This window comes from Palaemon carinicauda, chromosome 24 (assembly GCF_036898095.1).
Source record: "Palaemon carinicauda isolate YSFRI2023 chromosome 24, ASM3689809v2, whole genome shotgun sequence".
NCBI lineage: Eukaryota > Metazoa > Arthropoda > Malacostraca > Decapoda > Palaemonidae > Palaemon > Palaemon carinicauda.
The window spans coordinates 76,036,228-76,050,892 of record NC_090748.1 but is presented as its reverse complement, the minus strand read 5'-3'; the positions used below and the strand labels follow the sequence as shown (position 1 = coordinate 76,050,892).

General features: G+C 33.5%; 2 protein-coding genes across 5 annotated transcripts in view; one reads left to right on the top strand and one right to left on the bottom strand.

Moving 5' to 3' along the window:
* The window catches only part of Hrs (Hepatocyte growth factor regulated tyrosine kinase substrate), a 246,485-nt gene extending 243,351 nt beyond the window's left edge, over window positions 1–3,134 (top strand). For all 3 annotated transcript variants that reach the window (XM_068348200.1, XM_068348201.1, XM_068348202.1), the window contains one exon: window positions 2,541–3,134. The gene's annotated coding sequence lies outside the window, so the exon portion shown is untranslated. The remainder of the gene's footprint in view (window positions 1–2,540) is intronic.
* Window positions 3,135–8,029: 4,895 nt separating this feature from the next.
* LOC137618157 (dnaJ homolog subfamily C member 24-like) overlaps window positions 8,030–14,665 on the bottom strand; it is a 51,170-nt gene continuing 44,534 nt past the window's right edge. For both annotated transcript variants that reach the window (XM_068348204.1, XM_068348203.1), the window contains exon 3: window positions 8,030–13,401. In XM_068348204.1, the coding sequence (XP_068204305.1) occupies window positions 13,186–13,401 (216 nt within the window). In that variant the 3' untranslated portion in view covers window positions 8,030–13,185. The remainder of the gene's footprint in view (window positions 13,402–14,665) is intronic.

Here is a 14,665-nt window from a genome sequence, read left to right as displayed (position 1 = left end):
CAACCAGGAATCCCCCCCCCCCCCTCTCTGCAGTCTTAATCCCCCCTCTCCATGTGGGTGACCCTGGCCTCACTTGATTTCCCAAAATGCACTAAGAAGCCCCAGGTAACCCTTCTCAGGTTAAGATGGCCATTCTCAGGTCAACTTGCCAGCTTCTCTTGCGACCGTTACTATTTCCCTTGTGTTAGAGCTTTATTGTTCTTGTCTTACTCGTGTGGAGCCTTCTTTTCACACATGGAGGTTGATCGTCAAATTCTGTGTACAGTACTTCATGTCGGGGTCGTGTGTGTTCCCAGAGTGATACATGCAAGATGTTCAGTGGCCCAGGATGGCCACTAAGGAACATAAGAAGTCGAGGAAGGTTACTGGGTCTTTGCTTAGCCACTGGTAGATGTTCCCTCATCCACTCACGGGATGGCAGTTCAATCTTCCGTTCAGCGTCTCTCAGGAGCCAATCCCTCCTCGTGGGTTCAAAGGACCTGTCCCACATGGAAGGGAGCGGGAAGAATAAGGATGGTTCATCTTCCAAGAGAAGTTGTTCCTCCAAGTGTTCTGAATCTTCCCCTATCCCTGCCCAGAGCGGGGAACAAGGTGAGTTAGTGCTGGTCTCGGTCCATTACTGAGACTGTCCCTTTTATTCCTGCACCAATCATTCTAGACATTCCAGTGCAGGAGGTTGTGCAGTGGAAAGAATAATTTTATACGGTGTCATTCATGAAGAAAAGAATTAAGAAGTAATTAACGTTTTATCGTATACATTGAAATGAATGTTGTAGCAACATTCGCACACCTTCTATGGCTTTCATTATTAGCTTGGTAAGTCCATCACCTTGAATAAAGGAAATTCTTCCTGTATTAAGATTTTCATCATTGGGTCACATTATGCATATATTTGTGTGTGTGTGTGTTGATGTTGATATTTTTCTTTTCCATTTGCTTGTGTATATATAGATATGTATATATATACACATATACAGTATATGTTTAATGTATCTGTGTGTATATAGACATTATATATTTTCATGTACAGTAGGGTCCCGAATTATGCGAGAATTTGGTCGATCAATGACCTCGAATAAATGGAAAATCGCATATTTCGAAACGCACAACTAACAGAAATAATTCCATTGTGGCCATGGCAACTAGCAACTTGCCTATTCAAACGTGTTTACTACCTATTTCCAATACTTTCTTTGTACCATACTGTATTTCTTTATAGTATCAAATTGTTCTTGTAAATAAATCACACATTTAATATACTTTAAAGTTCTAATAACTTGAAAAATGGTTAAAATTACAATCAGGATGGGGGTAAACACCATATATTTCCCGTTATAACACGACCCAAAATACAGACAAATTTTAATGTTTGTCATATCTATTGTATAAGACAACCGGTGAATAGCAAAACCATCACTCGATAGACTAGCTTTTGTTGTATGATAAATAATCATATGTGTGCCCAAGTGTTGAGACATTTTGCTCGCCGACATATAAGTCATATGCAGGCATCGTAAGACATGCTATCACTAGCATCTCGTGCTGTTAGTCTCATTTAGTGAAACTAAGGCCAGTGTGACAAAGGTTGGCTTTGAAGGGAGGAGCTGAGAAGAGACTTTTCTGCCTTTGAAGGGGACAAACCTGTGTCTGGCACAGGAAGAGAAATAGTCTTTTCTTCTTGTGCAGCCAGTGCTGTCACTAGTAAACTCCTTGGAAGAGGGGCCTTTCAGCCACATGGAGGTCCACTTAACTCGCAGGATGCCGTCAGCCTGTAAACCAATGGTGATGATGCCTGGGCTCAAGGAGGCAGCACTCCCTTTTCTCTAGGGATAAAGGGAAGGTCCTCTTAAAGTTGAAGGGCCATCGCTCTACATTTGTCTTCAGAAGGAAACCAATGGGGAAGGGTCGGAGGGAAGTGTAACGGGGGTCAGAGTGTGAGGTTGGGATCTCTCTCAAAGGATGAACCTGAAGGTGACAAATCCCTTTTGGACCTTTTTTCTTCATTGTATTATATGCTAGCCATTGGGAGTGACGACAACTGACACTCATCATGGGGAGATTGTCTGTGGGAGGACCACAACAGGAGGGGATTTTTTCTTGGTTTTCATTTAGGTGCCACGGTTTCCCGACACCTCCGAACAAGTTTGGTTATCTAGATAGATCTCCACAGCAAAAACTTGCCAATACGCTGAAATAGAAAAAAATTATCATTTGCCAAAAATCCTCAGCCAGTGGAAGAAAGTCTATTCTACCTGATGGCTGAAGTCAGATGGAGTGCTCAGTGCTTTGCTTATATCTTAGCCTATGTAAAGAACAATGGTTTGTATTTTTGCCACAACCACCTTACTTTTAGGGGAGGTGCCAATTTGGTCTCTGAAACCTTGGTGACTCCACAGCATTTTAACCCCCCAAAAAAGTAGATTTACTCCAAAATAACTTGTGGGGCCATTTCATGCTTTGTAAGGATTACTGTATTAATTTTTTTAACGGAGGTTGGGATGGTACATTTTTGTTTTCTAATACTTTTGTTTTTGTTTAAGGTGGTTTGTTAAAATATGGATTCAGGACATTAGTATACCTGCCACCTTCATTTGGCGACAAACTGCATTGTAAGTTCAGAAGTATATTATTCCTTTGCTAATATAATATAATGTATCCGATTTCTGAGTTTAACAGTTTAATTTTTTTTTTCAATTTTATATAATTTCAAAAATTAGAATAAATGCAACAATATTATAGTAACATAGTGCTACTGAGAACGTTTGACTGTATGTAGACTGTATAGCAACCCATTGGTAACACCATTTCAACTGACCTTGTCAAAAATACAGCCATGAAAGAAACTTCTGTTAAGATTATATAGACATGTCATTCTATCAAGTTTGTAAACTTTTTACGTAGTGGCTGTTGGTGCATTGTTAATATACTTATCTTGTGATTATTACAAACTTTAACTTGAATTATATAACATATTACCAAATAGGGTTTCACTATAATGATAATCTTAGGGTTAATATATTTGATAGGAATGTTTCTAACCATATATATACAAAGGTACTCTGTCAACTCTTGGTCGTGAATTAAATTTTTTAATATATATCAAAGTTGAATAAATAAATATGTATATGAATAAACACTTTCTTTTACCCTGAAAAGAATTCAGAATAATTATGTAGCCTCTACAGGTTTGCCATGATAACAGCAAACAAAATAATTAAAACAATTTTTTGAAAGCCTTTTTATTTTAAACACAGGTGGTAATGGCTATTACAAGCACGTGTTACCTGTATTCACTAAAAATAAACTCAATTACACAATCTACTAATCACTTAATGAGAACCACAATTCATAATGTAAAGTGCTAGTAAACAAAATAAATGTACTTGTCTGATTTAAAAATTATACAAAAAATAAATGTACTTGTCTGGTTTAAAAATTAGACAAGTTGGTGTAACTATAAAGTAAATAAAAAAAATTCAGATTCTCTATGATAAATGCAAGAAAATGGCAACATCACTGAGAGAATCAAAGCTGTGTGTAGCACCAACACAAGATAATACTATATTTATGAAGTTGTAAGCAGCAGCTTCTTGAAACCAAATACAAGAAAAAACATATTCACACAAAGACCAGCTTCATGTTTATTCATTTTTATAGCTAAAACCAAATAATAAAAAAGGTAACAAATCAATTCTTACTACTAAATATTTGAAATCTCACAGAATATGCAATTCAATTACCATAAAGAGTAAGATGTTACTTGAAATTGATTGCCTATAACTTGAATGCTAATTGCCCTAAATATTTGAGAACCAGTACAGAATGCAGACATTTAAAATACTTTAACAATAGGAGATAAGTTATTTTTTATATACTAAAGGTTGCCAAATACTTTTAAAACTAGCTAAAGACTTGAAATAATTTAAAAACTGGCAGATCACTAAAAATGTAATTTATAGACAAGATAGCATCCAATCTCTTACCCTCTCATATAACAATGAAGGAATTACCAACCCCCAATTTATGTGCTAGTCAAAACTGTACAGTATATGCAGACACTTTGTCAACAAAAGAAACCTGAAACACCAACTATCATTTTCCTAGTTTATCTTGTCATACAACACTACAGTCAATCAAATATGTTCTTCCATTAAGAAATGGCAATTATCAAATATTTTGAGACCAATCTTCAGTAAGGTTAATATAATCCCATTTAAAATGTCATGCCCCACAGCAGATGAGAACTCCTAACTGCTTCTTGTCAGTTCCAGTGTAAGTAAATTTTGTTACTTAACTCAAGGATAATGGTATATATTATAGGTTTCTTAAGCATGCAACACCTTGGATTGAAGATAAAATGTTAAGCAATCCACCGAAGACTTCTAAATTATTTTGCTTAAAAGTTTAAACACCCTCAATAAGTTGTTCTTAAAATTCCACACAACTTATTGGCATGATGCTTGTAACAAACGAACGCAAACTCTTTGGCAGTTAAAATCTCAACCAATACAGTAAACATATTACCTGTTCAATCAATATGATGTTGGTCTGTGTGTGGGTGTGTACACACACATTCCAAATTTTTTAATGTAACTTACATGACTTGGAATGTGTGTACATACACCCACATTTACAGACCAACACCAGTTTGAACCTACATTCAAGATAATACCTTACTCAAATTACTGAGCAATAATAACCCAGAAGCTGAGTGACTAAAATATCCTAGAAATTGCTTCAAATTGTTAGTCCCCAAGGGGAACACAACAGGCTAGGAACAAGTATTTTTAGTTTGCCACATCACTTAGGTAATGGACCAATTTCTCAACAGGATCTGATCCAGTTTTCTTTTAATATTAATATACATATGTATTAATATATGAAACTGTGATTATACAATAAAGTATCTGTAGAAATATATATCTGAAAGCATTTTTGAAATCTGTGTGCAAGTGGCTGATGCTGAACCATATAGTTCATAAAATGAAAATTTTAGGGATGGTATGTAATGCCAGAAGAAAAAGTCAATAGAAACCTTAACCATCACAAAAATTAAGTAGTAAATTCCCTAGATAACAAATTATATAACAAGATTGGGTTCCAAGTTCAACAATTGTCCAGATCATATTATGGTCAACCCTTACCAAATTTCACTAATGATAGAGTGTTACTGTATATATTCAAGATTTTGTACAGCTAATGGTACCCAATAAATTGCTTTAAAAAAAAAATCCTAATTTATTTAGCACTCATTTGAAAGTCTTATGTAGGGAATTTAACTTATATACTATTATTGCAGACATTTAATCTATATAGTTATATTCTATTGAAGCATTCAAATGAAACATAACAGCAGTTGCTTATGAGGATTCAATTTAGATAAAAAAAAAAGGAGATAACTTATCACATCTTCAACCCATAAACCTACCAGATACCATTAAACAACCACTGGTCCTTACGGATATTCATCTGTCAGCCAAAGGCACCATTGTAAATAAAAAAAAATTACAGTATTGAAAAAAAAATAAGTTGTTGGTAAAAACTTCTGAGGACACATTCTCCCCGCATATAATAATACCCTAAGAACACCATAGTTATAAAAGTTACTGTCATGATATTGTAAAGAATCTCAGCATCTAAAATGTGACCAAAACATGTGCATATCCTGATGTTATCTTTTATCTATATTACAACTACTGTACAGTGTATTAAAACATTAAATTATTTCTTTTCTACTGAACCCCAGTGCCTAAATTTCATAGTACGGTAAATTTCATCATTAAGTTATAACAGACTACATATATAAGATATTTACTATACAACACAGCAATTCCTTAAAAAAATCAATAATTGAATTAGCTGTAAATTTTGAACAGTACAAAACCTCTTAAATTTTTTAAATATAGATTCATTACTTTACTCAATCTTATATGCCTCCAAATGAAATGTGATTAAGAACAATATTAAATCATGAGTTACAGTGAGCAAAGTAACTGGGGCTTATGGTCATGCTAGTTTCAAGTTGTACAGTTATCAGAGACTGCCATCAATAACCCTGTAATGATGATGGTAGAATGAATGCCATTCAATAATTAAATTTTCATCCTAAAATCTCCTTAAGACTGCATAATGTATTCTAAGATTAATTTAAAGTAAAGGAATTTAATTATGGTCATTTTAACCAAATACTGTAGTATTGGTGGTTTATAATGTATTCAAAGATTAATCTTCTTAGGTAGAAAATTCAATTCTTGTCTTGGCTTCACACAAATATCAGATAGTTCCAGGTTGGAATGGTGAAGTGAAGGTGTTTCATATGAAGCTACCGCTCAGGAGAGATTCTTTTCTGGAGGGATAATGAGAAGCTAAGAACCAAAATTGACGGCCTAAGGCAACAAACTTCCTTTCTTCTGGTTGTCTGTCTTGTCTTGCAAAGTAATCAATGTCAGTCATCCAGATAAATTCATTGGAAAGTTGTCCTTGGTTTTTTCACAGGTTTATCAGTATTTTTCCTGCCCTACATTGACAAAGCAATACCAATCATCCTTTGATTCAGCCTGGAAATCCAGTGAAGGCTTAAGGAATAACTTAAATCTTTTCCTCACACTGCCCTCCTTACTTTAGTCAGAGGATAGGTGGCTCTGCTCTAGACTAAAGAGAAAAAATCATAATCAACAACACAGGCAACATATGCAGAACTTAATATAAAATTTACACAAAAGTATAAAAATGCAAAAAAAAAAAAAAAAAGAAGAAGGGGGGGAGATAGAATAAAAGCATTGTAAACATAGACAAAAAAAATTTCACATTATCAAAATCAAAGCACCCCTCCCTTATAATGTTAGACAAACACAGCTGTGAATTTTTTTTTAAATATTACATACTCAATGAAGACAAATGATGTCAATGAAAAACAGAAACGTGAAGAGCCTTTGATAGGTCACATATGATGTTTAACACATTCAATCACTGGTTCTCTGTTACCACAGATTCAACACAAGATCTTTCTTCCTAACCTTGAATAAAGTCAATAGTAGAAATAAGGTCATATATTAATACATACTCCAATCTTTAAAATTAAACTATTACATATATTTTTTTGTTAAAATTTATCAAACAAAACTAATTTGTATTATAAACAGGAATTTATTTTGAAATACTATACCACTTTAAAATAATGGTTTGTATTCTTTTAGAAGCAAAAGTAGAGCCATTCAAAGTATGCTGAGCATATTTTTTTTTTTTTAAGAACTCAAGAGAAATTATAGTTTTGAGTTTTCTGAAATAAAGTGCCCAGTTGGATGTATACAGAGTTCAACAATAGTATGCTCATTGTATAAATAAGAAAAATGGTTCTATTGGCTTTCTCAGTCCTCATAAAACTTCTAAGGTCAATTCAAAATAAAGTACCAATGAAATAGTATGGACAAAACAAAAATAATAATCTACCCAGAGTAAGCTCAAATATAGTTTTTTATGACTCAGGAGCATTATATAAGAAATATTCAGTCAAATACAAATATTACAGGCAAGGTATGTACTAATTCCATAATTAACCAACAATATGTTGCTGTCTCAAAATTTAGCCTTCACTTAGCATACAGGACATACTACTATAATATGCTAATATAGTAATGCAAACTCAGTAGTTACAGGTAGGCTTAAAAAATAATGGGAAATGTTTACTAAGAATAAAAATTAATTCTAGAGTTTTTCACGAGTTACTGATCAATACATTCTTGACCTTTAATGTACGAGATGTGTGTAACTCACACCTTCCAAAAAATCAACAAAAGAATTGTAAGAGCATTCAGAAATTCTAACACAAAATAAGACCCAACTAAAGCTTCCTCTGTTAGTACCATGTACTATCAGATAATAAAAACTGTATCCCTCAAGTTCTTAAAATAAATCTTATGCAAACTGTATCCCTCAAGTTCTTAAAAAAATCTTATGCAAAACAGACATTCATTTTTAAGAAAAAGACAAAAATATACTTGTTAAAGGTATAACTAAACAAGAGACATGCCAAGGTCCAAAGGCTCTTTAATCATACTTACTTCACACTGGGATGTGACAAAATAAATCTACATCAACAAACTTCTATCAAAAGGCATACTGATTACAACTCAAAAACAAACTATGGAAAAAGTGATAAAAAAGCTAACAATTCTAATTCAAAAGATACAGAATATGCTGCCTCCATTATGGAAGTATTATTCAGCTGCCATTTATTAATCAATAAAATCATATAGAGAAAAACCTAAGCCATAACTTTCAATCTTTTTCAAGGCAGCACATATTCTTGCCCAACATTACCCTTTATTAAAGGCTTAAAAAATCCTAATATTCTGAAAAAATAATTGCAACTTAGCTTTATGAAATAGGTGACAAAGTTATTTTCTGACATTGGTTGGTTTAAGAGATATGGCACATAATATACAGAGGATAAAGATTGCATATCAATGGTAAATTAACAAGTACAGCAGTACAGCCAGTTTACGTTGCATATCTATCATACACTAAGAATAAGTGCTTTACTTGCATAATAGGCATATTTGCATAATACTGGAAGTACAGCAAATATTGCATATTACTTGAAGTACAGCAAATATTGCATATTACTTGAAGTACAAGACAAATAAAAATCTAAAACTAACATGAAACAATACCAATACAGTACCTCAATTGTCTCTTACTGATCTCGAGTGCAATCTTTTTGATAGAAAATGATATAGAATAAAAATTACACACGAAAATACAGTAATGTAATACAAGACTTATATCTGCCAGAAATGAATGTGATAGAAAATAAATATAGGCACTGACATTATAAACAATTAAACAAAATGTCATTATCTACAAAACTTACTAAAATCTTAAAACAAACAGCAGTATCATCTGAAACACAAACAGAATATGAGACTTCATATGGCAAAGAAGCTGCCATGATAACCATATAGGTGATTCTCCATTTTTCTACAAAATTCATCTAATACACAACATTAAAATTTATAAGAATTTCATATAAGAGATCACTCTTTTTTCACCAGTGAAGTGTTACGGTAATAAAATCAATTATACATTCTGTATTACAAGATACAGTGCTCTAAACAAAGTTCAAAAATTGTTCAAAAACTAAAAAACACAAACTAAACCAATTATTGTAGGTTCAAATAACCTTGATATCTAACTTGTACATTATAAAATAGTAAATTTAAAAGTCTATGCTGTTCAACTTCACTGATGAGATAGCAATTTGGGCTATGCACATAACAAGAACTAATATTTACTGAATAAAGATGCACACCTCCTTTCCAAAGACTAAACACAATTGCTTTACTTGAAGACATTCACCTCAACATTATCAACTAAAACTCTAATATTGCATAAGACTGACCCAAAGAATTTAACCAAGGGAAATATTACAAGTTACCATTACTAAAAGTGGCCTAAAATAAACTTGGTTCAAAAACACTTCACTGCATTCACTACAGTCCTCTGACTGCTTTTAGGTCACTGGATATGCCAAAGCTTGAACTTTCAATTGAGATTCACTTTGTCTGTTCTGTTTAAATTATTCAGAATCCAATCAAAGATCAACAAGTCTTATGCTGATTGACCAAGAAGTCCCCCCCCCCCAAAAAAAAAGAAAAAAAAAAAAAAAAACGATCTTATTGCCTTAGGAAGAATGTTTCTTCCGCTGTGCTCCATAAGCTCGATAAAGGGTACTCCTAAAACATTGTCTGGAAAGTCGGAATTCTATATGGTGCCAGCAAAAGGACCTGATCTAGAATGATAAAGGGGTGGATGAGATAGACTTTGGGAACAAGGTTCTTTCCTACCATTCCTTCAGATGAAATTCTCAAGCCTCATTCTGAGATAAGACCAATGTATACACTTCCAGTGAGGCCACAGTACCCAGTATCATCAACAACCTGCTGGGTGGGAGTGAAGGGAGTCTTGAATTACTTCTGGAGAAGTTAGGAAGGAGTTGACTCTCCTCAATTAAGGAGAAGCCTGAAAATGAGTTGTCTATCTATACATATTCCCAAATTAACTATACAGTGGACTGCAAATTCAAAAGAATCCATGAGATCAAAATATTCAAAATTAGTACCCTGACAACCACCCCCATCCCTGTCAGGAAAGTTGCAAGGACTAATTAATTATTTTATATAAAAATTAGCTTGTATACCAAGAGGATATACTGTATAGCCACTTCACGACTGGGGCCATGACCCTTGTGAAGACCAATAGGGCTGTGTTTAAACCAAAGTACAAGGGGTGGTATTGGTATATTATAGCAAAGCCAAATGGCAAACTGTGTAAAACTACTAATAAATTATGAAATGGCAAGATCCCTAAACATGGGTTATTGAAAATTTCTCTAATTCCCACAAAAGTAATACTGTACATACAGTATAATCAATAGAGTGAAAAGTACTTAAGAGGGTTTACTTTCTGGCAAAAACTACTAGAAAAGATCTCTGATTATTAGGCCCTTTGTAGGCCCGCTAAAAATATGACAAGAAAAAAAAATCCATTTATTAAAAAGATATAATTGGCAATAACCTTTACTAACCCATGTTTACATAATTTTTTAATAACATTCACCAATAGTTTAGTCCAATTCTCTAAAATGAGTATTAATTATCTAATTAGATGACAATAATATTTTCAGAATTTATAAGATTTCTGGACTGTAAAAGCTTGAGCAACAAATACAGCACAGAAATGTTCATATTAAACAAGACCCGGCAATAAAATATAAAAAAAAATGTCTGATAAAAGAATATTGCATACAATAACATTTTAAAGTGTATTTATACTTTAAAATTCCTGAATAAAATTAACGTAATATTTCTGATAATTCATTATATTGTTCTACTAAAATAGACAAAAAGTACCAGGAAAGTCATTCATATTATAAATGTCAAGTACAAAATTAACTAAGGGTTACCACTAGAAAAATAAAGTTTTTATTTCACTTAGCACAATAACCATTCAATTCAGATGTTTATTAACCTGTTTGATATTACAAGAAAAATTGCTCATTTCTCACCTATGAAAATTAATTATAAAATGGAAAAATATCAATGATTTATAGAAAAAAACATAAAAATCTTGACTCATGGATGCATCCATGTAAGCATCCATTCACCTTTTTGGCTAAGGAGAAGTGCACCTTTATTTTCTCAATAATGTCTTGACACAAGTCACTCTCTCATTAAATGTGTTAGGCTAAAAGCTAAAATATCAAAAAGCAATAGTTATTTCACTACCTGACAGTGATAATGACATGCAATAATTATATACACTATGAACTGCAATGTGAAAATTTATGATTTAATGAGTAATATGGGAAGATTCCATCATTTATTTATTTATGAAAACAGCTTCAAACCAGCTTGATTTTATTCTATTACAAAGAAAGGAAAAAAGATTCTCAGCAAAGCATGTGTGGTAAATATGGTAAAGCTTTTACATTATCCAGGTTTATATACCATGAAGAGCGAGCATCTCTTAGGTTAAAGCCATAGCTTTATATTATATTCTATAGAGTAAAACCCTAACATATTTTAGGCATTCTTCAATAGTTTGAAGGGTAACTATAATGAAACCTCATTATATCATTAATCAATACAGTATTTGTTAAGCACATCTCATGGTACAAAATGCCTTAAATTTGCAACGATGCATACTTTTATACAAAATCTTCTAAAATTCAGTATTAGATCTTAGTTGTAATTTATTCAAAATTGTTAAAAAACTATAGTGTAGTCAGTTTTATATCCAAAACACACGCCATTATAAAAGATATAATATGAAAAATTTGAAAACCTTTAAATAAAAACATTAGGACTTCATAATGAATTCTTGACTATTTTGGCTCTGTATTTTTAGATTTAAGAGCTCTAATATCCAATGTCTGCCAAAGAAGATCCTTATCCTCACTACCATCACATTTAAATATTTCATCTAAACAGTGCTTACCTGAACTTGAGAGTGCTTTGTTTAGAATAGCATCAAACTCATCCTTGCTAACTATAGCACAGGTACCATAAACTCTCTGACCTGCTACTTCCTCTAGGTCCAAATCACATGAAGTGCTACTAAATATCTTTAACTTGTTGGCTGCATATCCAGAGTCCTCACCATTATCTGCACAGCATTTCTTCATTTTGGGATTCAAAATGTGGAAGTTGGATTCCTGTGTTCTATTGGGCATCCTGATGTTGTCAACGGATATCTCATCATCGTTCAATGTATCGTCTTTTACATAACTACTCGAGTTTTTCTTTATAAATTTCTGATAATTAGCAGCTTTTTTTTCACATTCTTCAATATCTCTCTCACCATAGTCTTTCATATACACCTCTCCATGGTGCTCACCATTTTCAGTTAAATTCTCACATTTAGAATTTTTCTTTACAAATGAAGTTAAGGTGTGCTGATGCCTCTTTTCCCATGGCATAAGAATTAACTTTGAATTTTTGGGGGGACGTGACTGCCTTGAAAAAGCCTTAGTCTTAGAAATGACCCGTGTTGACGTTGCTAAATCCATTTTGAGAAATTTTTAATCTTGTGATTTTCAATATAGGGGTTAATAAACAATACTCTATCTCACTGGCACACAATGCAAACAGTCAGCTACACATTCACTGAGCTAATAATGTGAACTCAACTACTTTTAAAGTCTTGCACAATGAACAAAAATATCACAGTATAATGACATCATTTGCATACTAATTCTATGTTATCCACTTCATGCATAAGGAGTAAATGCTACAAAATAATTAAGCTAATGCTTTCTTCAAAAAGCTGTGTAAATCAGCCTACATATGTCGTAAACTTTAAGAACCTTGCATTTCCTTCAACTATGGCAACAAAGCATAAATCACCTTTTACAAACTGAACATGAAAAAACAATTTATGAGCTCAGAGTAAAAATACTATACAAAGTCAATAACCAAGCAGTTACAAAATAATTGCAATCCCACATTTTGATAATCTTCAAAGGATGCAATGTTCCATGACTATTCCGCATCATAATGTCCACCCTAAACCTGCTTTTCTTTAGCAGATCTTTGATTTTCCCAAAGTGTTGTAAGCAAGAAAGTTACGTGAAAGAGAAACAGCGGTTTCAGAAGAAGCAAAAAAACAACTTAAGACATTCCTTTATCAGGTATTCTCGTCACAATTGAGTAGTACAAGGATACTAAGTGTACAGTTGTTGCACGCTACAACTACTTCCTTTTCTGTTGAATTTCTAGCATCCTGAGCAGCAAGAATATACTGACCACCACACCTACATGTGTGCATGTAAACCCCTTCTTCACGATCCCTCTCTAAATCTTCCAAAAACAACTCTTCACTCATAGGAAACTCTTGATAAAGCTGTAAAAGAAAAAAATTTATCTTACGAAGGCTACCAAAAAACATCAACTTAAAACATAAGTAATTTGTCAACCACAACAAAAATTCTATTTTCTTAGGTAATTTGTATTTTTCCTAACTATACAAACCTGAGTCCTTTACATAGGAGAAGGATAACATTGTGGCTAGGAATATGGCAGTTAAAACTTTAAAACAAAGTGTTAACAAGCTGTAAGTAGCAGGGAGGTGACTGCATCCCCTCCCCGCTGGCTCACTGGCAACTCGCTTAGATAGCAGTTGGAACTTTCGAGAGGGCTGGTGCTGGTGGGAAAGTATGAATAAAGGATTCAGGTTTGTAGAGTTTGGGAAAATATAAATTAATTAAAAAATATGTCATTTGTTCCTAAACAAAATACAATGCATCATCCTTTACATAGCAGACTCATCCTTAAGCAGAATGAAGTAACTGTTCCAACAAGCTTGAAACTTATCTCGAGAACTCGAAACTCAAGCATGTGTGATGCTGAAAAGAGTTAAAGTTCTGTCCACCACGTGTACCAGTGGTTTGATAGTACCTGGCTTCAAGGGTTGTTTTTCAGCCAAATATCTTTGTGTTGTACACCTAGCAAAATCATGTGATGGTCTTGAATCACATCTTTTAAAGACAATTTTGATTATGGGTTTGCCTGGCTACATCACAAAATTGTAAGTAATGTTAGAAAACACTAATATAGAGTACAGAACAGCAACATTCTGAGTCGGACTTACCTGACAGTCAAATAGAGTCTAGGCTGGCGAGGTTCTCGACTGTTTGGCACGTAGGGTAGCGTAGTGTACATACCGTATCACATCTTATACTAAATCACTATAACCACACTGGAGATGTACAATTTCTTTACATCACTTTTATACATAAAATCGGGTATCTGCACAAAAAGGACCGAAGTGGGAGACCCCACATGAGGAGAGACGATGCAAGACTGAGGCCTAATGGACGAGAGATGGGGTGTTGTGCTATGTGGAGAGGGGAACTATGCGAAGGATGCCGGGTGCAAAGGAGCACGGTCGGTTTGAAATCGTCAGGCCCCAAGAGTACTGTATAATTGCAATTATGTGATTTTTTTTATTTACGTAATACGTTCACTGTATTGCAAACGATCGAAATTGCAAAGAAAGAACAACGAATAAGCAGGGGGAGACCAAGAACCTTAAGAAACAAGATATTGAGCAAAGGTATCTTCATTTTACTATTGGTTTATTACTACCCAAAAAGGAATATGAAATT